Source organism: Lytechinus pictus, chromosome 4 (genome assembly GCF_037042905.1).
Source record: "Lytechinus pictus isolate F3 Inbred chromosome 4, Lp3.0, whole genome shotgun sequence".
In the NCBI taxonomy this organism is placed as follows: domain Eukaryota; kingdom Metazoa; phylum Echinodermata; class Echinoidea; order Temnopleuroida; family Toxopneustidae; genus Lytechinus; species Lytechinus pictus.
Window position 1 is genome coordinate 9,153,278 of NC_087248.1, and position 27,058 is coordinate 9,180,335.

General features: G+C 36.3%; 2 protein-coding genes across 3 annotated transcripts in view; one reads left to right on the forward strand and one right to left on the reverse strand.

The window, feature by feature from the left end:
- The first annotated feature begins 641 nt into the window (after positions 1-641).
- LOC129259062 (all trans-polyprenyl-diphosphate synthase PDSS2-like) lies at positions 642-23,410 on the forward strand. Of its 2 annotated transcripts, none has more exons than XM_064098322.1 (6): positions 642-805; positions 8,735-9,337; positions 9,744-9,935; positions 10,485-10,938; positions 18,441-18,593; positions 19,086-23,410. In XM_064098322.1, exons 2-6 carry the CDS (start codon positions 8,772-8,774, stop codon positions 19,236-19,238), a joined length of 1,518 nt encoding a protein of 505 aa, XP_063954392.1. In that variant the 5' UTR covers positions 642-805; positions 8,735-8,771; the 3' UTR covers positions 19,239-23,410. The 2 variants fall into 2 exon arrangements, with proteins under 2 accessions (XP_063954392.1, XP_063954393.1); XM_064098323.1 differs by lacking the exon at positions 642-805 and adding an exon at positions 829-857 and having other exon boundaries at positions 19,086-22,308.
- Positions 22,415-27,058, reverse strand: part of LOC129259596 (popeye domain-containing protein 3-like) — a 28,813-nt gene continuing 24,169 nt past the window's right edge. The window contains exon 4 of the mRNA XM_054897869.2: positions 22,415-26,185. Within this exon, the coding sequence (XP_054753844.2) occupies positions 25,800-26,185 (386 nt within the window). The 3' untranslated portion in view covers positions 22,415-25,799. The remainder of the gene's footprint in view (positions 26,186-27,058) is intronic.

Sequence of the window (27,058 nt, forward strand, 5' to 3'; positions counted from 1 at the left end):
AATATACGAAAAAACATAGAGTATATAGGGGTGTGGGCTACTAAAATTAAAGCACTAGCCCGTTGTTTTTCTTTACAAATCGAAAGAAGGGAAACCCCCCTACACACACCCAAAATATATTTCAGGAGCAATCTTCCAATTGTATTTTATAAAGAGGACTTTTAGTTGAAATTTACTCCTCAATATACGAAAACACATAGAGTATATAGGGGTGTGGGCTACTAAAATTAAAGCACTAGCTAGTTGTTTTTCTTTACAAATTGAAAGAAGGGAAACCCCCCTACACACACCCAAAATAAATTTCAGGAGCAATCTTCCAATTGTATTTTATAAAGAGGACTTTTAGTTGAAATTTACTCCTCAATATACGAAAACACATAGAGTATATAGGGGTGTGGGCTACTAAAATTAAAGCACTAGCCAGTTGTTTTTCTTTACAAATTGAAAGAAGGGAAACCCCCCTACACACACCCAAAATAAATTTCAGGAGCAATCTTCCAATTGTATTTTATAAAGAGGACTTTTAGTTGAAATTTACTCCTCAATATACGAAAACACATAGAGTATATAGGGGTGTGGGCTACTAAAATTTAAGCACTAGCCCGTTGTTTTTCTTTACAAATTGAAAGAAGGGAAACCCCACCTGACCCCGTTTGTTTGATTTGTACAAGAATGCACGCTTCTCTTCCTGCGCAAAATCCTGTATCTGATCTATCTTACATCGCGATATTGTTGGCTGGAACTGTTGGCTGGCTTGCTGTTGGCTAGCTTATTGTTGGCTGACTCTACTCCGGCGCTTAGGGAGGTAAGAACGAACATATTTGTAATATCATTGGATAAAGGTATTTCAATGTCCGGTGAGGTTTTTTTTTTTGAGGGGGGGGGGGGGGGACCATGTTATAGATTATTGACTGCCTTATTGACTATACTCGAAAAGAGAAGTTGAAGTTGATCCCCGCAAGCGCAACTCGCGATCGCAATCGCGCCAGGGCCATGCCTTTCGCTTACTTTACACCGTTACCGAAGGCCAGCCCAGCCCGGGGGGGGGGGGGCACTCAGTATATAATGCATAGTGGGTATGTGCCGCGGAGGGGACCCCCATTTTCACACTCAAATTTCCGTTCCGAGGCATAGCATTTTTGTCTTATTGACACAAAAAACAAAGAAGGCCGCTCCAAGGACCAAGGCATAGCAATTTGTTCTTATCGAGAAAAAAAAAAAGAAAGAGATCCGCTCCAAAGCTTCGCATATTTTTCGTTACGCCGTTCCGGTCGCATTGATCCGCTGCAATTTTGGTGAAAAGCGGCCGCCGAGCGCTGTCCGACCATCGTCTCTGCGCTAGCGCACCCGGCGAAGGCCGCGCTGGATGCATCATGCACGCATGCCCGTTCCATAGGGGTACATACGCACGTACTCGCACGCTGGCGATCCGTTCCAAGGACCCCCGTTTTCACAAAATTGTAGTTCCAAATTCCGTTCCGAGGACCCTCCTTTTTACAATAAGCCCGCTCCAAGGCCCCCGTTTTTTGTCTCGCCCGCGGCACACCCCTACCACTTTTTTGGTCGAGTGCCCCCCCCGGGCAGCCCAGCCAGCGGCAGCCTCCTCGCGTACAGATTGACTCGTACAATCTGACTGGGCCGATTGCACGAAAGGATCTTGGCGCTAGTGTAGTTTCGCACCTCCCCGTTTAATGGTTTTCAAACATGTACAATCTCACCCTAAATAATTCACAACCTAAAATACTTGCATCTGAGCCTCCAAAGTCCAGTAGAAGTTGAATATTTGCCGTTTTGACACTTTTTTTTACAAAGTTTTACACCTAGGACCCTATTTCGGAATCACTCGGACGCTTGAAGCTCAGCGCTGCACATAAGCAGTCGGTACGCGTATACAGCTAGTATAGTCACGTATTGTATTACCGGACACTATTATGATTCCGGACACGCATATTACTGCGTTCTAAAAACAAATCCGTACCGTAAGACTTCCGCAATTCAATTTCACACAGCAATACATAGAACAAGATTGCAAAAACAAGGCGAAAAATCCAACTTTTACCAAATTATCTCTAAAAATGACAGAAAATGCTTAAAACATCATATAACATAGTTTTGTATTAACAATTTATATATTTTCTAACGAAAATATGGGCCTGATTTGCCGAATTTCAATCTCGTCCACTCCTTCGATCGAATGATGAGGTGTGGTGTATTGTGGGTGATCGTCGATGGCTAGTTCTCAAGGTACCCGTGCGCGAGGTTTACCGTGAGTAGAGCCGTCGATCGGCAGCGCATCGATAGAACTTGATGAACATCACGATACGAACGGGAGTATATTATTATTATTGGAAAGTGCCATGGGACATGCAGCTACAAGACAAAATAAAATAAGTTATCAAACACGAATTTATTACCAACATCTGCTCAGATTCGATATAAAAAGGCAAATAATACTTAAAATTTACTCATGATATGATATAAGAAGAGAAAAATCACACAAATTTGCTCTTACATCATTATGATCAAGGATATCTTTACCCGTCCGGCGCGCGTCCGGAATCATGATGCTATTTGTCGCGCACGAAAATAATTGTTTTTCGTGGAGGGGTATGCGGCAAGTGTGATGCAAAGAAAATGGTTGGTAAATATAAAATAATTTTATCATATTCATAATTTTCATAATATTTGGAATAGCAAGTGTGAATTTTTCTTGATTGTATTTCCTCTAGTTGTCATTTTTAAAGCACTGAAATAAAGGTGTCCGGCAATAGGATACACTGCCATACAGTACGTACCACCTAGTGAAGTGCAAGAAGAGCGAGTTTTTCTATGGTATCTTCAAAAAGATTTTTTTCCCCTCTTTCAGCTTGCACCAAGTATTACGGTAGTGGTTGTGCAGAGTGGTTGATGTTTGTTGTGTGAAGGTACATTATTATTTCTTATTTCATCGCTAAATCTACGTGTATTCACATTTTTCACATTTCTTATTTCATTCAAAAAATCACACACACGCACACCCCACACACATACCTTCACAGGTGCGAAACTACACTAGCGCCAGGATCTTTTCAAAGCCAAGGACCGTCTTTCGTGTCGCCCATCTTTTATGATGCGCTGGGCAATCCTGTATTTTAGGGGTCTAAATTATTTTAGGTTGCTAACTTCAGCCCAGGCAACAGCTCCACGACCATGACGACCGGCGTTGTTAACGGTAGTTCAGTAGTGCGTACGTACGTGTCGGGTATGGCGGGCCGTTAATGCCATTATTATAGGACTACTAGTATACAGCTACACGCCTATGTAGTAGATGTAAGTTGTATTTACCAATGGGGTATCATGCGATATATAGATTATAGGGGGCAGGGGGGGGGGTGGTATAGAATAACGATATACCTATACTATAGCCGTCGGGGTGTCACCGTTGGTTTGATATAGCCTAGGCCCTATACCATTATAGTATTATACTCTTCATCCTTCACCCATAAGTGCTCAGATATACCCCCTATTATGCCCCAAATAATAAAACCCCCTAAAACCAAGGCGTGCAGCATGGCATATTTCTTCATTGCATACCCTCCCCCCCCCCCCCCCCCCCGGCCCGGCCATGACTAGTCCCGGGTCACGTGACACCCCGACGGCTTTAGGTATACCGTTATTCTATTTCTATACCACCACCCCCCCCCCCCCCGCCCCTATAATCCTATATATCGCATGATACCCCATTGGTAAATACAACTTTACATCTACTACTACTATACTACATAGGCGTGTAGCGGTATACTAGTAGTAGTCATATAATATGGCATTAACGGCCCGCCATACCCAGCACGTACGTACGCACTACTGTCATTACTGAACTACCGTTAACAGCGGTCGTGGAGCTGTTGCCTGAAGTTAGCAACCTAAAATAATTTAGACCCCTAAAATACAGGATTGCCGATGCGCTCATTTAAAATGCGTTTCACATGGTGCATCATAATTAATGGGCGACACGGCAGGCGGTTCCTGCAAAGACCCTTTCATGCAATCGCCTAATCGGCCCCTGGCGCTGGCCTGGTCGCTGCTCAGCCTGCGCCATAGCTAGCCAGGCAGTTTTTAACTGAGGATAAAACATTTTCTTTTCAAGTCCACAAACTTTGCAGTTGACATTTTCCCTCATTTATATCGGCATTATTCTGGTTTAAGTCACCAATCCATTCACTACCGTTTATTTTGTCAGCGGCGGTGACGTCTTTCCTCTCCTATTAACTTTGTATACAAGTTCAAACGAGCGCACACACAGAAGAGGTGACTTATTTCAGGATAAGGCCATATCCTTAAGACTATAAGAGTCAGTGTGTCAAAATTCTTAACCCCCCCAAAAAAATTAGAAAAATAACGTGCCCCATGCCATGGCATGGCCATGAGATATGTCTGCACACCCATTCACTGTACACTTGATTCAGGGACCATTTTTACAAGAATAGCTGCATTTTGATGCTGATCTACAACGAATGAAGTTCAGTATTTTTTCACCATTTTGATCTGGATAAAAAAATAATAATCTGCAGTCTTTATACGCAGATGTTAAGTTTGTGGTCGTTACTGGTCTGCGTAGATCTACATCATGTGTGCGCAGAGAAGGGGCACTGCAGAGAATTAAAGAAAAATGGGCTTTTGGGCTGACTACGAAAGACTACTAGCGACATGACAAATAATGTCATCACCCTGCTCATTGCACATGCATGCTGTTAACAGAAATGATGCACATCTTTGAATTGTAAAGTGTTATTCTTCCCAACTTCGAAAATCTTCATTGTTTTGTTTGTTGATTTTACACTGTTCTTTCAAACCCAATATAATCAGGCTGTACATGCTGGAGTACCCCAGTAATTTTGACAGATAGTATTTCCACCAATATTGTTCATTTTTTATTGCAATGTTTAACATTATATGTAATTTCAATCTATAGGCCCGGGCAAGTCCAAGAAAAGGTCACCCTAGAAGGCAAAATTTCATCTTTAATTCAAGAAGATATCTTTGGTGGGGTAAAAAAGCCCAAATGTTTAATTTTAAAATTTCATTAAGAAAATTTTGATAATATGCATATTTATGCTAATTTGGGGCACCTTATTTGCATAATTGGTAAAATGGGCATTACGTATGGGACAATTATAAAAACTCATAGAAAATAAAAACAAAACTTATGAGATTTAGTCATAGGTGGGACATGGACCCCGTAACATCTTATTACTTTTGGGGGAAAAAAGTGGTGTCATCTAATTAATTATGCAAATTAGGTCTTGTCCAAGGATGGAATGTCCCATAGTGCCATACGTAACATTTTGAGGATGTTTTTTTAAGTTATTTCTCATAATGCAATACTTGTATTGTTGCATCTCTGGGAAGTTCTGATTCATTAAGTATGAAAATGTTATACCACAAAAAGTTTCAAAAATAGAGTTTACTTTTTAATTAAAAGTTAATTAAAAAATTGTTACGTATGGGACAACATGTTACGTATGGGACATTTACACACAATGTCAATGGGGAGATTTGTGTACAAAGTGAATGGAGAAAAACAAATTTCAAGAGTGCTCAAAAAGTGATTATTCACCTTTTCTTTAGTTCTTAAAGACTGATTTGTTATGAATGGGTGATTCCATACGTGTCGTATGGGACATTTAGAGAACAATTGACAGTTTTTTGACAAGAAAAACAAAAAATATTCCAGTAACTAAAGGTGATCATGAAGTAATACCAGAGTGTTAGAAAAACCAAGACTTAACATGACTTGAATTCACATCCTGTATAATACAGATTTTAAATAGTAATGTGTCGTACGGACGCAGAAAAAGTGGCTTTTTTAGAAACCTCAAGTTTATACTCTAAAGTCTGTGATTTGGACAGATAATTTTCATAGAAACTGAACTCAAATTGATATTCAATTACCCAAGAACAAACACATCTATGAAAGCAAGCAAAATAAACATTCATAAATAAATAAAGCAAATTGCAATTTTTGAGAACATTGTGGCGTACGGGACACTCAAAATGTGTCGTACGGGACATCTCTAAATTGAAGCCAAACTTTCTTACTTCATGTCTCTTTGACTTCTTCAATCACTTTATTTGGCTGATGATAATGAAAATCCTATCAAACTAAAGATATTCATTATGTTAGAAACCGCTAAATTGGCTGAATATTTCTGTCAAATTATCATAAACAAAATAATGTGTCGTACGGGACACCTGTGTGTCGTACAGGACACTTCTGTGTCGTACGGGACACTTGTGTGTCGTACGGGACACTTCTGTGTTGTACAGGCACTTGCGTGTTGTACTCGGCAGCCTGAATAAAACAATGAACTTTTTATCAATCAAAAGGGGAGCATTGCCGCTAAATTCTTCATTTTTAATGAAAAGTCTTTTAATAAGTAGTCATTCAGGACAATATAATAAAGTAACCTCAATATATACAATCGGGAGCGAAATTTTATCTTTTTTTTCATGATGGGAAATATACAAGGGTTCACAGCATTTTTATGAGCTGAAAAACTTGAGGTTTTGTGTGAAGTTATATTTAGTGAATTAATTGATGATTTCCAATACACTATTTAAACAATGAATGAATGAAACTGTTTGTGTAAATTATGGGGCTAAAATGCTATAAGTTTTCATATAAAATGTATATATACATGATATATGTCACAACTGTCACTAGTAATTCCACAAAGTATTTTTTTCTAAAGAAATGCGGTTCTACTTTTTCAAACCATTCTGCATTTCATGAAACCATATGGTTTATCTTATTTTCCAGATTTTTGTAAACAACATGGTTTGTCTTATTTTCCAGGTTTTTTTACAACTTGAAAAAAGGAGTTTCAATACTGTATATAAAAAATAAGTGATCATCAAGGGAAGTCCAAATAGATGACTGATATGTATTTTTTTTTACATCTTATAATAATTCCACATTAGCATGCAAAAGAAAGTCATCTTCCAGGCTAGGGTAAATTAATTATAAAGGTTTTCTTCTCATGCTCAGTGACAAAGAAATTAATCTGCTCTGACCAGTGAAAATCACCAGTTTAGCTGGAGGGGTTCAGAAAAGAATACGCCTACATGAAATCATATTAAAATGGTTAGAATCACCTATTTAATGTTCTATGGAGATAAAAAAGTACTTTTTCAGTTCACTTTATGTCAAATCAATTACTTGAATTAAAATAGGTCTACTATTTATAGTTTCTGAATCCAAATCCTGCAATTAAATGCATTATATATTGTGTGTCGTACGGGACAACTATTAATAGGACAATTATTGAAAAGTGAAGGGCAGTAATTAGATTTTTATGGGATAAATCGATCACTCATGGGTCAAAGATAGAGAAACTGATTTTGTGAAATTGCATCATCAAAAATAAAATTGTAGGAAAAACTTTTGCACTTTCATGTGTCGTACGGGACATTGCCAAAAATAGGTTCGGAAAAATCAGGGCTGCCCCTATTATGGATCATGAAAATGTTGTAGATATTATTTGGATTCATCAATGATACATTATTCCATTGACCTGCAATATTTTCAATCTTCTCGTGCTTTGCCAATAATTGTTTCAGGCAGTGTTTGTACTTGACTATTTAATCAGCAAAATTATTGAAAATTGAAAATTCCATTGTTCCTTCCAAAAAAAAACTATATCTGACTTCACTTTTGGTTATAACTCATTATTTTCATAAAATTTAGGTATCATAGTAAAATATTACACTACTTATGACTTATTGAAAGCATGTTGAAATTTATGATATTTTTGAAGTTCTAGTGTGGAATCGCCCGAATACTCATAAATGAAAACAATCGAAGCGAAAAAATTGTGAAAATGGAAAAAAAAAAAAAAAAAAAAAAACAATAGAAATACATAAGGAATTCATGAAACCATGAAAAACAAGAAAAAATATGTTGAAATGGCTAATTTCCCTTTCAGTCACATCAAATATGTCTCCATAGAACATTTTAAAAGAAAGAAACTATGTTATTTCTATATTTCAATTATTTAAATTTTTTGAATTATGGGGGAAATTGTGTACGTTCTCTATGGGGACAAAATGTCCCATACGTAACTGTCCCATAAGTAACATGTCATTAATTTGTTTAATTAGAGTCTGTAATTAGAGGGATTTGGCTTATGACATGAAACTTGCCTTAGATATACTAGAGTATTGTGACTTCTATCACACTAAGTTACAAGTTGTCAAATGAAATACTTTCAGAGAATTTTCAACTTGAAAAAAATGTTTTAAAAATTGTCTTTTTTCTGCATCCCATACGTAACGGCACATCTTTTCTCTCTAAAAGGTCAAGGTCATATGTCACCATATTTTGCATGATTATTCTCCTAGATGTCTACCATCATGAGGGTATTCAATCTAATCAAAGTCATTTAACACTATTTTTCAGGTCATTAAAGCCTCTGAAATGTCCCATACGTAACGCGCGCGAATGCTTGGACTTGCCCGCCCTATGTTTTTCAAATCTATATTTCAAAAAATCTTGAAATATATCATCATGTGAAATTTTGGAAGTGTATCACCATGTCTGAATGAGAAGTGATGAAGTGCTTTGAACACCTAGACTCATTTCTGTTCAATTCTTAATTTCCTCGAAAATTTCTTGATAAGCACCTTCAGCACTCTACAAAGTGAATAAGTCAAATTCTTGATTATTACTGTTATAATTATACCTTTTTATTTTCAGTCAGCTATCATTTAGCCCTTGGATCAAGATAAGCTATATGCCATCGATCATGAACTTCACCTCCTTCTATGTGCCATGTCTATTGAGACATCAACTTCTCCGGTCTAATCGGTCGGTACTGAGAAGGACACTCAGCTCTACTTGTACAACCTGTCACAAGACACACCAGGATTCATCAAGTGCCCAAAGATTATCAAGGAACTCAAGACCACTGTCATCGGGTTATCATGGGACCATTGCGACATTGCCTTGTGCGACTTCATCAGGGAATCTTGTGGCTAGAGATTTCAGTGATAATGTACATGTAGGACCATGGCTCAAAGGACAAACTGGTACAACAGAAATAGGGTTAAGGGGATCAGGCATATTGCTGCAGCTTGGTGGTGAAACTGCGCTGTCTATGCCGAGCAGAGACTTCATGAATCTCTTTGGATCCTCCCAACCTACAGAGTGGGCTAAGGCGATATCAGAAGCAGAGAAGGTAGTAGGATACTCCACATCATTTATGAGTCTTCGATGTCTTCTGAGCGACGAGTTGGCAAATGTAGCCTTGCACATGAGGAAACTTGTAGGTTCTAAGCATCCACTTCTCAAAACAGCCAAGTAAGTACATCATAGAACTTTATGTCAGTTCAACTGAAGTATTTTGGTGTTTATGATCTGGACAGTTTACATGTCTGTAATATTTGTCAAGCAGTATGCTCCATTTTGTATTTTAGGGAAATGTTTATCCTTAAATAAATCCCAGTTTTTCTTCCAGACTGTGGCATTTGCCCTTGATTAATGGAGATCAAAATGTGGTTTCTCAAGTAAGCAAACAAATTAAGGGGGAAAGAATAGGAGTTAAAATGAAGTTTATTATGGGTGTAGTAAATCATGGACTGATTATCAAATTTATTGACAGAATTGCTATGCACATAATAATCTGGTGAAATGGGGTAAATGATTGCAGTTCTATATGTCTTATTTTTAATAGTTTTCTCTTTTTATTTCCTATTTTATTTTAAAGGAACTTTCTAACTGATGGGAAGCACAGTCTACAGACAAGAGGCCTGATCATCCTCCTGATATCCAAGGCAGCCAGTACTCTGGCCCACCAAGCCCCCAGAGACTCTGGAACACATCAGCTTGAGGATACCTCTGATCAGGGAGCCCAGATCAATAGCACAGTGGCACAGCCCCCTGGAGGAATATATGCTAGGTAAAGCTAGGATTGCAAGACTGCTATTAAGGGGGACATGACATTTGCTCCTGCAACAATTGCTCCGGATTTTATTTTGTCTTAGATGTAGGGTCAGGATTGCAATAGGGTTTTATGTTGGGTTTAACTTGGTCACTCAAATTATTGTATGGAATTTATATCAGAGCATTTGTCGCAGGCGAAAATGTCATGGAACCGCTATTCTAAAACTCTTATCAATTTTTGGTATCATAAGATTTAAATCTTCAATAAAATGGAAGATAACTTTAACAAGAAAGATAGGTGTTGCCTGCCTATGTATAAAGATAAAGTCTATAATTAATTGTCAATGTTTGATTTACCTTTTGAAACATACTGCCATTACCAAAAATAGACTGGTAAATTGAAATGGATTAAAGTGTTTGAATAGCTTCAATGTACTACACTGTACACCTATTAATACCACTACTACATGTACTATACTCTACTTGTACTCGTACTACATCTACATTCATAGGTCTTGTATAAAAATAAAATACATATTTTTCCTTCATGCTGTCTTTTGAACAGCCAAAGAGCACTGGCTGAAATCTCAGAGATGATCCACACTGCCTTTCTAGTCCACCGAGGGGTCGTTAACCTTTTCAACCTTGACCCCTCTGCTGGACCAATCAACATCATGGAGATGGGAAACAAGATGGCCGTTCTCAGTGGAGACTTCCTATTGGCCAGCGCTTGTAAGGCGCTTGCAGGTCTACGCAACACAACTGTTGTTGAACTCCTTTCGAAAGCCATAGGACATTTGACAGAGGCTGCTTTCATGAAGTTTGGAAACGCTGACTTGAGTCCTGTATTAACAATACAGCCAGATTTGACTTTCCGAGACTGGGAGAGATACATATATCTTTCATCAGGCACCCTGATTGGTCACAGTTGCAGAGGAGCTTTAGAACTGACCAATCACAGCCAGGCTCTGACAGAGAGTGCATACAACTTTGGAAAGAACCTTGCGTGGGCACAACAGGTAATTGATATTTTAAAGTAGAAATTTTAAAGGTCATTTTTGCTTGCATGATTTTCAAAAGACTTTGTTTGTTCTTTGAATTTTTAGTTCTTTAGCTTCGTTTTATATCTTATATAAATACTTTACTTTATGCTATAATTTATTATTGTTTGTGACTGGCCATCCACTTCATCAAGAATATGCAAAAAATTGAAACTGTGACCTGCCTAAAAATAAACCTAAGTCTGGTTTCATCAAAGTGTATTTTTACCTAACTCCTACTTTATATCTTCCGCACATTTTTTTTTTACCCCATTAAAATGTACAAACATTTGTTGATGACGGTGAAAAAGTGTATACAGTGTAAAGTCTAACCTCTTAAGAAATATGTCCTTTCCTGTGTCGTTAAGTATGGATTTTGAGTTAGTGTTATTCCATTATTGGTCCTGATTGTTTGATTCTCTCACAGCATTTAAAGGTCAAGTCCACCTCAGAAAAATGTTGATTTCAATCAATAGAGAAAAATCAACCGAAACCATCTTTTGTCAAATCTGCGTTGTTTGAAATTTAGTTGGGCAATGTATTTCTCATTTTGATAATAATTGATTATTGAGGATTTAATGATACTGAAAAGAGGAATTGTATTGTTTATTTTACAATCATATACAGTTTTTCTTACTATAATAAAAATACAATTAAGTGCACAATTGTTTTTTCCAATAAATCCGAATATTTTATTTTCATCTGAAAAGTGTAGAGTCTCACTGGTTTTGGTCCTAATCCAAACCTCTAACTCTTTCCAAATGTGATTAACATGCCTGCACTCCGAGTATAGATGCAAAACCGTTTCGATTTCTTTTCGGCAGAAGGTGCATTTGTTTACTGAAACTAATTTCAATTTGAAAAGCAAATCATTTGTAAATAATATACGTTGCACAACCTTATATTGAAACCAACGCAATGTTACATCAATGGTACACTGAAAACCCAATGAGCAATAGGATTCCCACCTTTTATCGTTCAGATCAAATATGCACTTCCATTTAAGAAAGCTTTTGTTTTCTGTTTTTCGTCGTTTCAATAGAATGGAATAAATATGCGAGCATCCTTTTTTATGTTTAGTAATAAATGATAGCACATCTGGAATTAATGGTTGGGGGATTCTATTGAAAGTGGACCTTTTGTAGGCTTCCTTGATAGCAGCACACAGTGAATGATAAAAAAGAAAATTTGACTGGACATCATAAAGATCCTGAAAATCTTTGAAAGATAAAAAATGCCCTCCTTCATCCAAAATATCATTAATGAAACGTATACCCCTTTCACTCCATTTCTTCATATATATTGGCAAATTGCCTATTTTTATGTTATTATTCCATAAAGGATGTGAAGGTATATTGACATGATTATTATAATAGATAGTTAAGAAATTACTATAAGCAAAAAACATTTCACTCCAGAAAGAGTTATAGGTCTGTTTTGATAATTCTCGAAAGTAGTGACTACCCATATATGTCATATAGAAAAGAACATCTTGTAGTCTTGGCAAGGATAACGTAAGAAAGCGTAGAATGTAACTATCAATTGATCCGTTTACAATTCTCCTAATCCAAGAAATCTTTAATGATTGACAGTGTGAATATATGTCTATCATTTTAACCCCACCGTTTAAATATGTTTGGGACATTTGAATCCTACAAACTTTGTCCGGTTTTTCCTCCCATATGAATTTGTAAAATAATGAATTTAAATCCTTTAAAACTTCGTCACTAGGATTCGGAAGAGACATAATGAGGTAATTAAGTTTAGAAACCAACAAGGATTTAACCACAGTTACTCTTCCTAACACAGTTAGATATCTTTTTAACCATGATGTCATTTGACTCTTTATTTCTATAATTTTTTCGTTGTAATTATATTGTACCATCTTCTGCAAATCCGTACAAAAATCAACACCTAGATATCTAAAGAATTCATCAAATACCCATGTTAAATTACGATCAATAAGTATCTTGTCTTTTTTGTTTTTATTTAGCCCTATCCAAATCGCTCGTGTCTTATGAATATTTATTTTTAATCCAGATATTGCAGCATATTCATCTAAAATATTTAATGCGATATTCAATTCCGAAGCGGTACCGTTTAACGTGAGTAAAGTATCATCCGCATACTGAATCAATTTCAAATTTTGTTCAGATATCCTTATTCCATTAATACACCTTGTATTTCTAAATAAAATTCCAAGAATCTCTGCACACAAGAGGAAAATATATGGAGATAATGGGTCCCCCTGGCGACAACCTCTTTCGATTCTAAATCTCGGAGTGAGGTGTCCATTTACCACAATACAAGATTGAATATTTTCATAGAAGACATTAAACCATTGTATAATCGATGGGCCAAAATTAAAGTATTTAAAAACTTTTATAATGAAGCTGTGAGAAATCGAATCGAAAGCCTTTTCGAAATCGATTAAAAGCAATAAACCGGGGATATCGTTCACATCTGTATACAAAAGCAAATCATATAACAGTCGAATATTTTCACCAATAAACCGGCCCTCCATGAAACCTTTTTGGTTCTCATGTATTAAAAAAGGAAGCACCTTTTTTAGTCTATTTGCGATACATGCCGAAGCTATTTTGTATGTAACATTCAATAAAGATATAGGTCTCCAATTTCGAAGATAAAGTCTTTCTTTTTTATTTTTTGGAATAAGAGATATCACACCAAGTTTCTGAATCTGTGACATGCTACCTGATTTAAAGGCAAAATTTAAGCATCTAAGCAAAAAAAAAGTTAATATCTTTCCAGAAATGTTTGAAAAACTCGACTGTATACCCATCTAGTCCGGGAGATTTACAATTCTTCATATTTGACAATGATTGATATATCTCCTCTATAGTAAGCTCGCCTTCCAAAGATTGAGATAAACAGTCTGTTAACTTGGGTACATCAGCATAATTTAAAGAGGTGTTCAAATCAATATCAATGACCTCGTTCTTTCGATACAATTCTGAATAAAAACGTAAAATCTCGGATTGAAGATTTTCCTGAAGACAAATAGTTTTATTTTCGTTATCAATCAGTCTATTTATTTGTTTGTTCACTGCATTCCTTTTTTCTAAATTTAAGAAGTATTTTGAAGGTTTTTCACCAAATTCCATCCATTTGACTTTTGATCTCATCTTTAGACCATCTATCTTTTCTTTTCTTATCAAATATAACTGAACTTTCTTGTTTTCCAACATCTCAATATATTTATTTGTATCATGTCCATTTAACATACCAATTTCTAGGGCTACAATTTCTTTTTCTAAATCATTTTCTAAATCACGCATTCTTTTCTTTTTATTCACAGAATATGAAATCGTCTCACCCCTTATTAAAGTTAATAAGGTGTCAAAAAATAATTGGTCATTAACCATAAATTTACAATGCTCATAGTTATCGTGCGGGAAGTTTATATCACCGTCACGTTTTACAATATAAGTTTCAACAGTTTCTGCAATTAACTGTCTTATTCTACATGTATAATCACCGTCTTTCAATAAGGAGTTGTTAAATTTCCAATAACCGGGACCGATTTTGTCACGATTCAAACATAATGTTAGGTTTACCCATGAGTGATCTGATCTGTAACCAGGTACTACCTCTGTACTGTCAATTACTGATATTAATTCTTTTGATATCAAAAAGAAATCTAATCTGGCAGCCTTGTAAGGTGTAGGCTGACGCCATGTAAATACTGTATCACTGCCATGCAATTCCCTCCATGGGTCAATCAATTCTAAGTTAATCTTCATCTCGTCAACCCTTTGTTTCGCTTTGGGATTATTTAGTCGGATATAATTGTGTGTATCTTTTTCAAAATCCTGAACCAAATTCCAGTCACCACATATGATTGTAAACGGGTTGTTGAAATCCAATATTAAGTTCTCAATGTGTGCATAAAAGCCGACATTATCCGTGTTAGGACCATACAGTGAAATCAAAGTAATACTGTAATCATATAACATCATATCTATAGCAACAAAATTTCCATCATTACATTTTTCAGTTCTTATTACTTTCACTGGTACATCATCACGAAATAAAATCACTACGCCTCTTGCATTTGATGTTTTGTTACTAAAAAAACAATTGTTTCCCCAAAATCTTTTTATATCATCTTCTTTATCAGTGTTAAAATGTGTATCTTGTAAACAGCATATATGATAATTCTTTAATTTCAATATTTCAAAAACATCTCTTCTCTTCACTGAATTGCCTAAACCTCGGCAGTTCATTGAAACAATCTTTATACTACTCTTCATAAAACTGTTTTTTCTTTATATTATAAAAACCAACAAATCCTGTGGAGTTTATCCTTTCTTTAAAAACAGAACACGACGTTATTACTAAAATAATAAACAAGCTACAAATACAAAAGTGGTTTCCACTTCTCCTGAACAATGACAAAATACATATATAATAATTCAAGATAAGATAAGGTGGCCTGTTCAGTCGTGGTTTTAGCCTAGACTTATAGGCTCGAGGCAAATAACCAACAAATACAAATGAGACAAAACACATAGTGATCCTGGTGTAATTACACACAGTGTTCACAATTAAAAACATTCAGATAGAGGACTGATCTTTACTCCAAAAAAGAGAGCAGGAGGATTTATACTTTCTCTCTTTTTAAAAAGGTATGTAATAGCCATACTAATATCATAAGTAATAACATAAAAACATTAACCGTCTTCTTGGTCATGAAAATATTCTGTTGATGTGTCGATGATGATCATAATCTGTCTTTACATTTATCTCACTCCATTTGGTTTCCTCGATTATTTTTTTTAAACATTTTACCTTTTGGAATGATTCTATTGTAAGTCTGTCACGCGGAGTGTTTTCAACGGTCCTGGACTATCTTTAGCACCTTCCTTGTACTTAATTACTCTGGGAATGGAGTTAGGTATGAACGCAAACTTTCCTTCTTCTCTTAGCTTCTTAACTCTTATCATCAGCTTTTTGTGCTCCTCGCGTGTCTCCGGATGTACATCATCGCTAATTCCTATTTTCTTATCTTGTATGCGGACGTCCTTCAGCGCAGCACTCCTTTTCAGAATCTTTTCTCGGTCGTTGAATCTCAGTAGCTTCACGTGAATGGGACGGGGGCGTGCTGTTGCCATGGTTGCATCTCTTTGTCTAGATCTTCCACCCGGCGTTCTATGTGCTCTTTCGACCTCTACGTTGGAAACATTCATATGCGTATCGAAGAATTCCTTGACGAAATGCAAGCAGTCATGCGCGTCACCTTCGACTCCCTCCGGAATTCCATGGAGTACGACGTTATTCCTCTTGCTCCTATTCACGAGATCAACAACATTCCGCTTTAACTCATTTGCATATTTCACATCCGCTTTCATTTCCTTCATTTCTTCAACTTGCCGTTTCAAATCCATAACTTCTGTTTCAATAAAATCAAAACCCTGCTCTAAATCTATGATCCTTGTATCCAATGCTTCTACTTTCCTTTCAATGCTGATAACTTTCTCAGAAATAATATCAACTTTCTTATATAAATTTTCCAGGCCGGATACTTTGTTCAAAATTTCTCGTAAGAGTTGGTCAGTAGAGTTTGGATTCGAATCACGTACCTCTGCCATGTCCGTGTTGGGATCAGAGCTGGGTGTGGCGCCTCTCTCACGAACTGTCGTCTTAAAAATCCTGTTTTCTCCTCTTGGTTCATCCTCTGGAGAAGGAGATCTCAGTCGTTTCAGAGAAAACATCGTAATTAATATCAAATCAGTACCTTGTTGACCGAAGATGTGTATTCCAGGCTAAAATACGGATTTTTTTCTCCTGCTCTCCTTTCTGTGTCTCTTTAGCTTGACATCAAGGGCGCCCTCCTAATCTTTTTACTGTTTGACTTCAACATGTAAAATTATTTTGTTATACTTGTCAGTTCATTGTTTATATCAGTGATTGTATTATTCATTGTGCTCTGTACCTATTGATTTTTGATTGCCAATAAAATCCCTGTGGAGGGGAAAAAGATTTAAAAAAAAAAAAAAAATAGAGAAAAATCAGACAAGCACAATGCTGAAAATTTCATCAAAATCGGATGTAAAATAAAGCTATGACATTTCAAATTTTTGCTTATTTTGCACAAAATAGTTATATGAACGAGTCAGTTACATCCAAATGAGAGAGTTGATGATGTCACTCACTCACTATTTCTTTTGTTTTTTATTGTTTGAATTATACAATATTACAATTTTTACGAATATGACAATTAGGACCTCCTTGCCTGAACCACAAGATGTTAAAATAATGGAATTCCACGTGTTCAGGGAGGAATGAAACTTCATTTCACATGACAATGATGAGAAAATCAAAATATTTCATATTTCATATAATAAAATACAAAAGAAATAGTGAGTGAGTGATGTCATCAGTTCCCTCATTTGCATACCGACCGAGATGTGCATATAACTGTTTTGTGAAATGAAGTGAATTTTTCTCTTTTTATTCAAAGCAAGTTTTTATTGGGGTGGACTTGTCCTTTAAAGAACTAAAACATTATGAACTAAAAATACTTTATAACATAAGAATATATATATCCTTATATTGTATTTTTGATTTCATTTGAACCTGGTGACTCCTGTACCAATGAATTTGCAAATTTCAAAGGATTTTTTTTTCATGAAAGTTGTCATCTGATATTTTGATGAAAGTAAGAAATCTGTGTTTCTCAGCCAATCAAAACATGTTAGCTGTTGGGTCTAAAAAGTTGACCTACATCAAATTTTGGTGAAATGCCACCAGGGTATCATTAAATGTTTCTGTTGGGGACAAATTTGCCAAACAATATGGTGGGTTAAAGGAATCTTTGATTTTTAAAAGACAAGTCCACCCCAACCATTAGTTGATTTGAATGAAAAGAGAAAAATCCAACAAGACTGATGACATCGTCCACTCACTGTTTCTTTTGTATTTCATTAAATGAAATTTGAAATATTCGAATTTTCTCCTCATTGTCAAGTGAAACAAAGATCAATTCCTCCCTGAACATGTGGAATTAGCATTGTTTTAATACTATATGGTTCAGTCAAGTTGGTCTTTATTGTCAAATCTGTAAAAAATGAAATATTGTATAATTCAAACAATAAAAAACAAAAGAAATAGTGAGTGATGGACATCATCGACTGTCTCATTTGCGTGTCACTGAGTTGTACATATCACTATTTTGTGAAAAATAAGCGAAACTTTAAAATGTCATAACTTTCTTATTTTACATCTGATTTTGATGAAATTTTCAGCGTTATGCTAGTTTGATTTTTCTCTATTTATTCAAATCAATAGTTTTCCGGGGATGGACTTGCCCTTTAAAGAGCTGGTGAGCATTGTTTACCGTGTTATATGTACATGTAGTTGTGCTTTTACCATAAGTTTTATGTAACAGCATACAAGAGTCAGTGGGTCAAATGTGATTTTGATAGATAACCCTGTTTTTCTATCTCTCTATCTCACAGCTTCATACAGAGCTCCAACCTTTCACATCCAGCTCGTCATCAAGAATTCAAAGTGACATTGATCTTACATCTGCTCCTGTATTGCTCTACCTGGAGTCTGATCAGGGTCAAAGGTCAGAGGTCAGCTCATCACGTAAACCAGATGCCAAGAAGGTGAGTTGTGCTCCTTGTTAAAATTTCATGTTAATTTTTTTCAATTCATTGTTTTGGTCAGATAGCAATATTAAGCCAAGAATTAAAAATGAAAACTGGCCAGCCCCCTGATATAATTGAAGTTTTGGACATTGGATTAAAGACAAAAATATCAAAATTCTGACCCGAAAGTATTTGATAATTTGATACAGTCAATGAAAGCAAAGCTATAATTTGCAAGAATTTATAAAGGAATGTTGTAAGTGATTAGTCCTGCAGCGTGTGACAGGAAGACTGAAAATGTAACAGTGCTTTTTTGTTCATTTCATATTGCTTATTCATTATTTGCATATATGTATAAACATAATTTCTTTTTATAGGCAGTGCCTTATCATGAATACTTTTATAGATTTGTTTTGATAATTTTTGCCCAAAAGTCAGAATTGAATTTGCCAGCTTTGCATCATTGTATCCATCACTGAACCTCGTCAACCTTATTTTCTGTCTAAATAGCTGATGCGTGAGATTCGCCAGAGCCCTGCCCTTGACAAAGCCAAGAGTCTGTGCCTCAACTATGCTGACAATGCTCTTCAAGGTCTTTCGGTGTTTCCTGCTTCCGACTCAAGGACGGCTCTACAGAATATGGTCCATGCAGTGAGGATATGAACATTTGACGAGATGTATATCCTTGATAAAGATAACCTACTTGCCATAGTCTGATTCCAGGGCTGTTTTGGTCAGATAGCCAAACAGCATGTAGGTGTGAGTCATAATTGTTTATGATCAGTAGCCATCTCATCTAGATCTCTGTCCATGCTGTGAGGATAAAAACAAGTCATACATGTGATAAGATGATTGTTCTTCTGCACTGCATTGCCAAGCTATTGTGATGACCCTCCGCAATCCACATATAATATGTTCATGTTGTGGGGTAATAGACAAGTCTCTACCAGATCAAGATGACTGTCCCGCACTATCCCGTCAGGACATGGTCGATTCAATGAGGATCAAGGTCGCTGCCTCTACCACTGTAGCCGAAATTAAACATGGCATGTCATCCTAAAACCAACAATAAGTCCTCCAAAATAAATTATGAGATTTTTATTGAGCATGAAAAAGCATGTAATTAAACTTCAAAATGATGCATAGCTTGTCAAAATTGCTTAACTCTGGCCACTTATTGTTGGTTTTGGGGTGGATGGCCACTTGACACATGTCTTGTATGACTGACATGTGGGGGCAATGGCATTGTGGTTTAGTGGTTATGGCTTGTCTTTCAATCAGAGGGTCGGGGCTCAAATCCAAACCATGACAAGCTTTTTTTTTTCAAACAATTTAGAAATTTTGTGCAGTGGATTTGAAATTCACAGAGATCCTATAAAGTGGGTTATTTCAAAGTGTGGTGTTATTAGCTGATATAGGTGTTGTGTCAAAACAAGCACCAGCCTCCTTAATACTTAATACTCCTTAAGCTGGTTTTGGACTTAATATCAGTCAGTGTTTGGGCTAGCATCACTTGGTGTTGAGCTTTAAAAGGTGATACAAATATCATTTTCTATACCTAAATTCTATTAGGGAGCATGGATTGGCAACGTTGGGAGCACCTCATGAAAGTTCATCTTTGGAAAATTTGTCAGATCTGACAAATTTCCTTTAGTTATGAGTGGCTGAAAACCACTGGTATCAGAATATTACTTCATCTTTGGATAATGGAAACTTGTCAGTATTGGCAACTTTCATTAAAATGGACCCCTGATTATCCTCTTAAAACCAATACTAGCACACAGCACCACACTTGAAATCGCCCAGTTGATACATGTACATGTATACATCAAGAGTCTATAATTCTATATCCTAGATAATTCTTGGTAAGATACAATATGAGTGGTAGCCCAGAAGATTTATTTCAAGTGAAACACACAAGAGCAACTGACCAATCAACCAATGGAAAGGACCCTGACCCTCACAGCTATGTATGGCTGTATGGTCTGAGCTGTGGTCTTCCTACCAAATCACCCATTTTATGACTTCACTACCAAAGGAACCATTTCCATGATGTCCATATACATGTAGGTCTAGATGACTCTTATCATGCATGATGCACCCCACCCTGAAGTAAGTGCTTCAGTTGTGATATTAGTATTTGGGACAATGTAGGTATGATTTATGAATTGTGCAGCTGCTGAGGGTGACAAATTACAATCGGGACTATTGTGGAATAGAATTTTTCTCAATTGCAATTATAGCTATTTCAGAGATTTCAGAGCATATTTGGATGGTTTACATGTAGCAGGGGTGTGAGAGTTCAGATTTTTATCTGATTTCAGATTTTTTTTGTTTTGATTTTCAGCTTAATTTCAGCTTATTTTTTGGCCTTCCTCTGTACAAAAAGTATGGGAGCTCTTTCTATTTCAGACTTTTTCAACACTCTGCAGCTTTTTTCAGATCTTTTTATTTGTGACCACTCACACCCCTGATGTAGGTAGGTATGTGTCATATTCTGATCATGAAGATAGCTGTAGATTTCTTTGTAGCATTTATAATTATGTTATTACAATTTGACTCAACATAGCTGGTTTGGACATTTGAACATGTGTTCTGTTAAACTTTCCTAAACTCTATCCATTCTCCTCATATTTGGTTGATTGTTCAACTCTACAGACTCTGTCCCTCATCATACCTGATCACCCTTCTTTCTCCTGTTCATTATATAATGCCCAGTCAACTCTCTTTTTCTTTACCTTATCCATTCCTCCTCATTCTCCTTCTTACATCCTCTTGTTAAATATTCACTTCATCTGTTAATCTCTTCCACGATCTCTGAGCAACTCCTTTCATACCACCCTCCGTCAAAAAACCCTCAAAACATCTTTCACTGTTACCTCAGCTTTATACATCTAGTCCGCATTTATTCTTTGTCTCTTCATTTCTCAATCCTCCTGTACTATTCACAGAGCCCCTGATTAGAAGAGTCAAGCCAATCCAGTTTAAAGTATGTTAAATATACACTGTACCTGCCATGCTGTGACCAAAAGCAACCAAGTTGGCCAAACTCTTACTAGAAGGCTCTGCAATGCACCCCTGTGTCTTGCTTTACCTGTTTTCGCTCCATACCCTTTCAATATGCATCTATCATAACGGCAATGATGTTCTATAGAGAGTAGTAATTTATCATTTATCTTTTAAACTCCAGATTTACATTCAGAAAAAAAATATTAGGGAGCATTGAGAATTTCACTCATAATACTCATGCTTTTGCGAACATGTAATGATTTTATTTCTATATAAACGTTTTATGGAATACTTTTGCACAAAACTAAAAACTTGGTCCTTCACTCATGTCTTTTGCAGGGTATTTTAGATGTTTATGATTACCTCCGAAACTGTACATCTTTCACGTTTGTTTTCAAAGCACTGCTCGTATACCACAACCACACATCAAAGACGAGGAAAGTGTCTGGTGATATTAAGGGTACACATAATGGTACAGGTTGCTTTCTTATGCAATGTGACATGGCGCTGTTGTAATTAATGAAACGTAAATCTGTGGGGATCTCTGTGTAGTTCCAATGCTCTGGACTAGGATATGACAAGAGCCTCCCTATCTCTTATGAGGTGAGCTCCAATGTGAAATTAATCCTGTAGAGTCAATATTACATAGTCATTTGATTTCCCTGTAATATACCTCATGAGTAAATGACCAAGAAGCAAAATGACACGTGACAGAAGCACCAAATTTATGTTTTTTATTTTGTGAGTTTTTATTCTCAATCCGAAGATGAATATCCATTTGGAATTGTTACATGTAGCAACATAATCATGACATGTACAAATGAAAGATGAAATTGATACTTTTCTTGCAAACTTTTACTCGAAGAAAAAAAAACCAAAGGAATCTAGAACACATCTGTCATGGTGAATTTGTGAATTAAGGGTGTGAAGGAGATTGGTGTAACAGAGAGATTTGGCACTATTGGAAGGGAGGAAGCTACAGAGGGTAAATAATTAATGGATGTAGCAATGTAGGGTTGAAATAGGGGGTGTGGTATCAAATGGATAGTTTGAGGGTTATGGGAGAGAGCATGACAGATGGAGGGACAAAGGGAAGAATAACCAAGAAGATTGGGAAGTCAAGGTAATGGGGAGTAGAATAAATGGAACATTGTATTTAAATGGATCAAGTAGGGAAATCGGTCAATCAGTTTGGGGGCTGTTATAAATGCTACCTCGGCAATGCATCGTCTCTTATATACTCTTGGCAACTATTAAATTCACAGTCGAGGCACTCCACTCCGGAGAGGGGCACATTGGGCATAATGGTCTAATTTACAACTTGGTGTATTTGAAAAATAGAAAAATAGAGTGTATGCATAAATCTTCTGGGCTGCCATTTGTATTATGTTAAGTCATAGATCAATCATTAAAATCTTATTCAATATTCTATAATCTGCTAAATTGTTAAACAATATATCCCCAAAATGGAGAATGAATATTATTTTACACCTTCAATTATGAAATATATGCTACATAACATGACTTTGCATGAGACATAATTAAATCAAAATTATCTTGTCACCTTTTCAATAAAAATATCTAATTTTGTAATAAAGTAATTTTTAATTTTGACATAAAAGTTCAGAAAATATCATGTTTTGCCCATTTTGCCTTGTTTTTCTTTCTTTTTCTCCCTTTCTTCTTGGACATGAAAAATAAGGGCTGATCCCAACCCTGCTTCTCCCATTGGTAAACCGGTGTTGCCTATTGAAACTGTTGTAGAAGTGTTTAAATGAGCAAGGACTGGGTCAGGGTACATTTTCAAGTGTACAAGCAAAAGAAAGTGATAAAAAGAGAGAGAAAAGGGTATGGGTCCTTGGTGCTGAGAGAAGATACATGTTTATAATACCTTGGTCACATTTTGCTTACAGCGGCTGTACGGCGAGTTGAAAACGGCCATTTTAACATTTTTTGAACCAGCTACATATAGATGGTTTGAATAAAAATGATTAAAACGGCTGTTTCCGTTGGGGAAATGTGACTGTCGTATAAGAAAGAACATCAACATTTGTGGGTAAAGGATGCTAGGGATGAGAGTGAAAGAATAAAATGAAATAAACACAAGTACTCAAAAAAAAAAACAATGTCATTTACTTCAAATCGCCTTAGATATACATAGAAGTAGCTCAATCCTGTCCAAAAAGAACCAATTCCACTAAATGGTGCAATCAAAACAAAATATTGTTTTTGTGATTCATTTTAAAATCTTTGATAATGTTTAAGAATTCATGCTATACAGACCTACCGACAATATATATCATATAAGAAGTAACTGATCTTTAAAAGTGGATTCAAAGGCTCATTGATCCTGCAAGGAGCTCTCTAAATGTCAATCAGATGCAATTAGTAAAAGGTACTAATCGACGGACTTCTATTTATAAATAATGATTTATAAAAAGCCGTGTACAAGCAATGCATTTAGATTTAGGCACTTGGTGATGAAATGCAAAATGATTGAAACGTACTTCTTGAAATTTTACTCTACCTTGCAACAGTAAATACTTTCCTTAAAAACCTAACGACCTCTGAATGATTAGTTTCAAAGTCTGTGCAATATTGAATGAATATGGACATGATTTTGTCAACGCATACAAATCACATTTGTACAGGTTATTTTATTCATCTGGGGGAAAACAACTTTTTTCCATTATCAACTGAGATAACAATACAATCATAGGGGAAAGTTGCTTGGAAACAAACTACTTTCATCCATTTGCACAGTTTTCAACTTTGTAAATCACTGGACTTTTTTCTATATGGATCAAATGAATTTATACATTTTCAATATCATACAAATTCTTATGTGAATATTTGATAAAGTATACTAAGTGCAAAGCTCATTTTCTAATTGTGGAAGTAATGAAATGTCATAAACTTTGATAATACATTATTGTGCACCATTAAGGCAAAGTTAGGCTGATAATTGCCTTTTTGTAAAAATAATTTTTGAAGGTAACAAACAAGTGTAAAACATTATATACACTGTACACCACATAGTACCACTGCAGCACCAAAACATTATGTATTTGTTATTAAATACTGAATGTAATAATTGTAGGAATATATACCAACATATCTTAATTTTCATCATTTTTCATCATTCAATTGTAATACAACTCTCCTCAATTCGATCCTGTGCTATGTATATACTAACACTAAACTTTATTTCATGTCTAATCTATTTATATAAGACTTGAGTAATATCTGCAAGTTGATAAAAATCATATCTCTATAATACAAATGATTATAATCCACTAATTAAACAGCAATACGTCCATAATAAATTTAATTTCAACTAGTCTAATGAATGCCTCCATAAGCATTGTTCGCTTTCATGTGTCTGGAATATTATGCCATCACAAAATGTCAGAGTGGGAGTCAAAACACAAATATTCTGAAAAGACAGATTTCCCCTTTAGAAACTGCCGATTAACATTACCAAACGGCCTGAAAAGGATTTTTTTCACTGCAAACATTCATATATATAATCACACTTTCTTTAATGCAATAAAATAATGACATGTTAAAGCTGAACGCAAGATTTCTTCCGAGGGGGGGGGGGGGAGCAGTTGTGTAATGAGGGGACACAACATGGGTCATGGCAATTTTTTTTAATAAGTGGCGAAGGAGAGAAGCAACAAAAATCTTCTTTTTGTAAACATGATAAAAGAAATTGGGTTAGATTTTGACATATATTTGTTAACCCTTTTTTTCCTTTACGTTTGGGGGCCAGCATCCCCCCCCCCCCCCCCCACTAACGATAAGTAAAAGGAAAATGCAAGGGATTTAACACTGCAAGTGCCTCATGAGGTAAAAATTGGCAGATTCATTTTTACTCTTGCCGAATTTGCCTCTCTCAATTTAACCTCTATTACAGAATAGCACATTTCAATAGTACCCGACTTGTTCCTATCATTCCCCCTGTGACAGTGGTAAAGGTTTACAGTTGAACCTCCTTAGAGTGATGGCCCAAGTCGACAGCGTCCCCTGAACAAGAAACCACGGATATGGCATCATGACTTTCCTAAGTTTTGAGTAGTTCATTGGTTTTCCCGCGTCTTCAAGGGATCGGACGGACCATGTTCTCCCGCGCTGATCAAACGTTGATCAATTCAACACTGTTGAAGGTAGAGACTTTGGAGTCACCTAGAGGTGACGATCCTCGACAGACCCTCAGAAGAATGGCCACCATGATCCATCTCCTCCGGACTGCGCATCGGGTGAACTTCCTAACCGTTGCGATCGCCTCGACCCGAAGTCCGCCGCCCCTCTCCCCGAAGCTATACTGGCCCGTATATCGACGATCGACCGGGCCGACTTGACGCTGACGTCGGAACTCGTGCCGTCATGGCTAGCAGGGATGCTGAGACGCCCCTGCAATGGTCCACCCGGCCCTCCACTTCCTAGCCCTGCTCCTTCCCTGACCTGGCCGCCTGGGTGCTGATGGGTGCTGGAGTCATCGTCTTCCGATACTACCCTCTCCCATTTGTGTCGAAGAAGCTCCTGGGAATCGTTGTCGCCCGTCTCGAGGACTGGGTCAGCACCGGAAGATTGGGCGACTAAAGAAGGGAAGACAAAGAGGTTGACGTTATAAAGGTTGGAAAGTGATATAGATACCGCTTTGACGTTAAACAGGCTCTTTAAACTAATTACTATGGGTTCGACAGGTCGGAATAGATAGACGTTCCTTCCGTCTACCCTCCCACTGATGTGCCCAAACCATGCAATAGAAATACATATGAAGAGCTCACTTGCAAAAGGGGTTAGGTCCATTTTCCCCTCAAAATTTGATTTTTATGTCTTAATGTGTAGATTTTTAGAAACTCTATAAGATGATACCAAAGAAAAGTTGAAATTCCTATTAAAAAGTGAACTAAAATGACAAAGAAAAATCACTTTTTTTTCAAAAGGGGTTAGATCCATTTCAGTTTAGTTGCAAAAGGGGTTAGGTCGGCACATATAATTTTTTTGGAAAAGAATATCTTAAAAAATATGAAGACAGGTAGATTTCTCTTATACCCAATTTTATGTTCTCATGGTAGGGTATCATGAAAATTCATTTTCGCATGAGAATATTGCAATATGGGAGAATTAAAAAAATGATTTTCTTGGAGTGGACCTAACCCCTTTTGCAACCAAACTCTTCTGAAGAACTCATTATTTTGTCAAAAGGGGTTAGGTCCATTTTTCATAAATTTTATTGTTTTCTGTCTCTAAACCTCTAAATTTTTAGTCACTCTGATGATACCAAGGACAATTTGAAATTGAAATGAAAACGTAAATGAAAGTGGCAAAGAAAAATCACTTTTTTAATCAAAAGAGATTGGATTCATTTCAGATTTCTTGCAAAAGGGGTTAGGTCCACAATGATATTTTTTTTTGATATATAGAAATAAAATTGAAGATGGGTAGATTTATTTTATACCCAGTTT

Excerpts from the sequence above, each read along its gene's own strand:
- LOC129259062 (XM_064098322.1), top strand. The coding sequence starts at position 8,772 with ATGCCATCGATCATGAACTTCACCTCCTTCTATGTGCCATGTCTATTG. Across the intron at positions 10,939-18,440 it reads ACCTTGCGTGGGCACAACAG|CTTCATACAGAGCTCCAACC; the intron begins GTAATTGATATT and ends TCTATCTCACAG. Across the intron at positions 18,594-19,085 it reads GTAAACCAGATGCCAAGAAG|CTGATGCGTGAGATTCGCCA; the intron begins GTGAGTTGTGCT and ends CTGTCTAAATAG.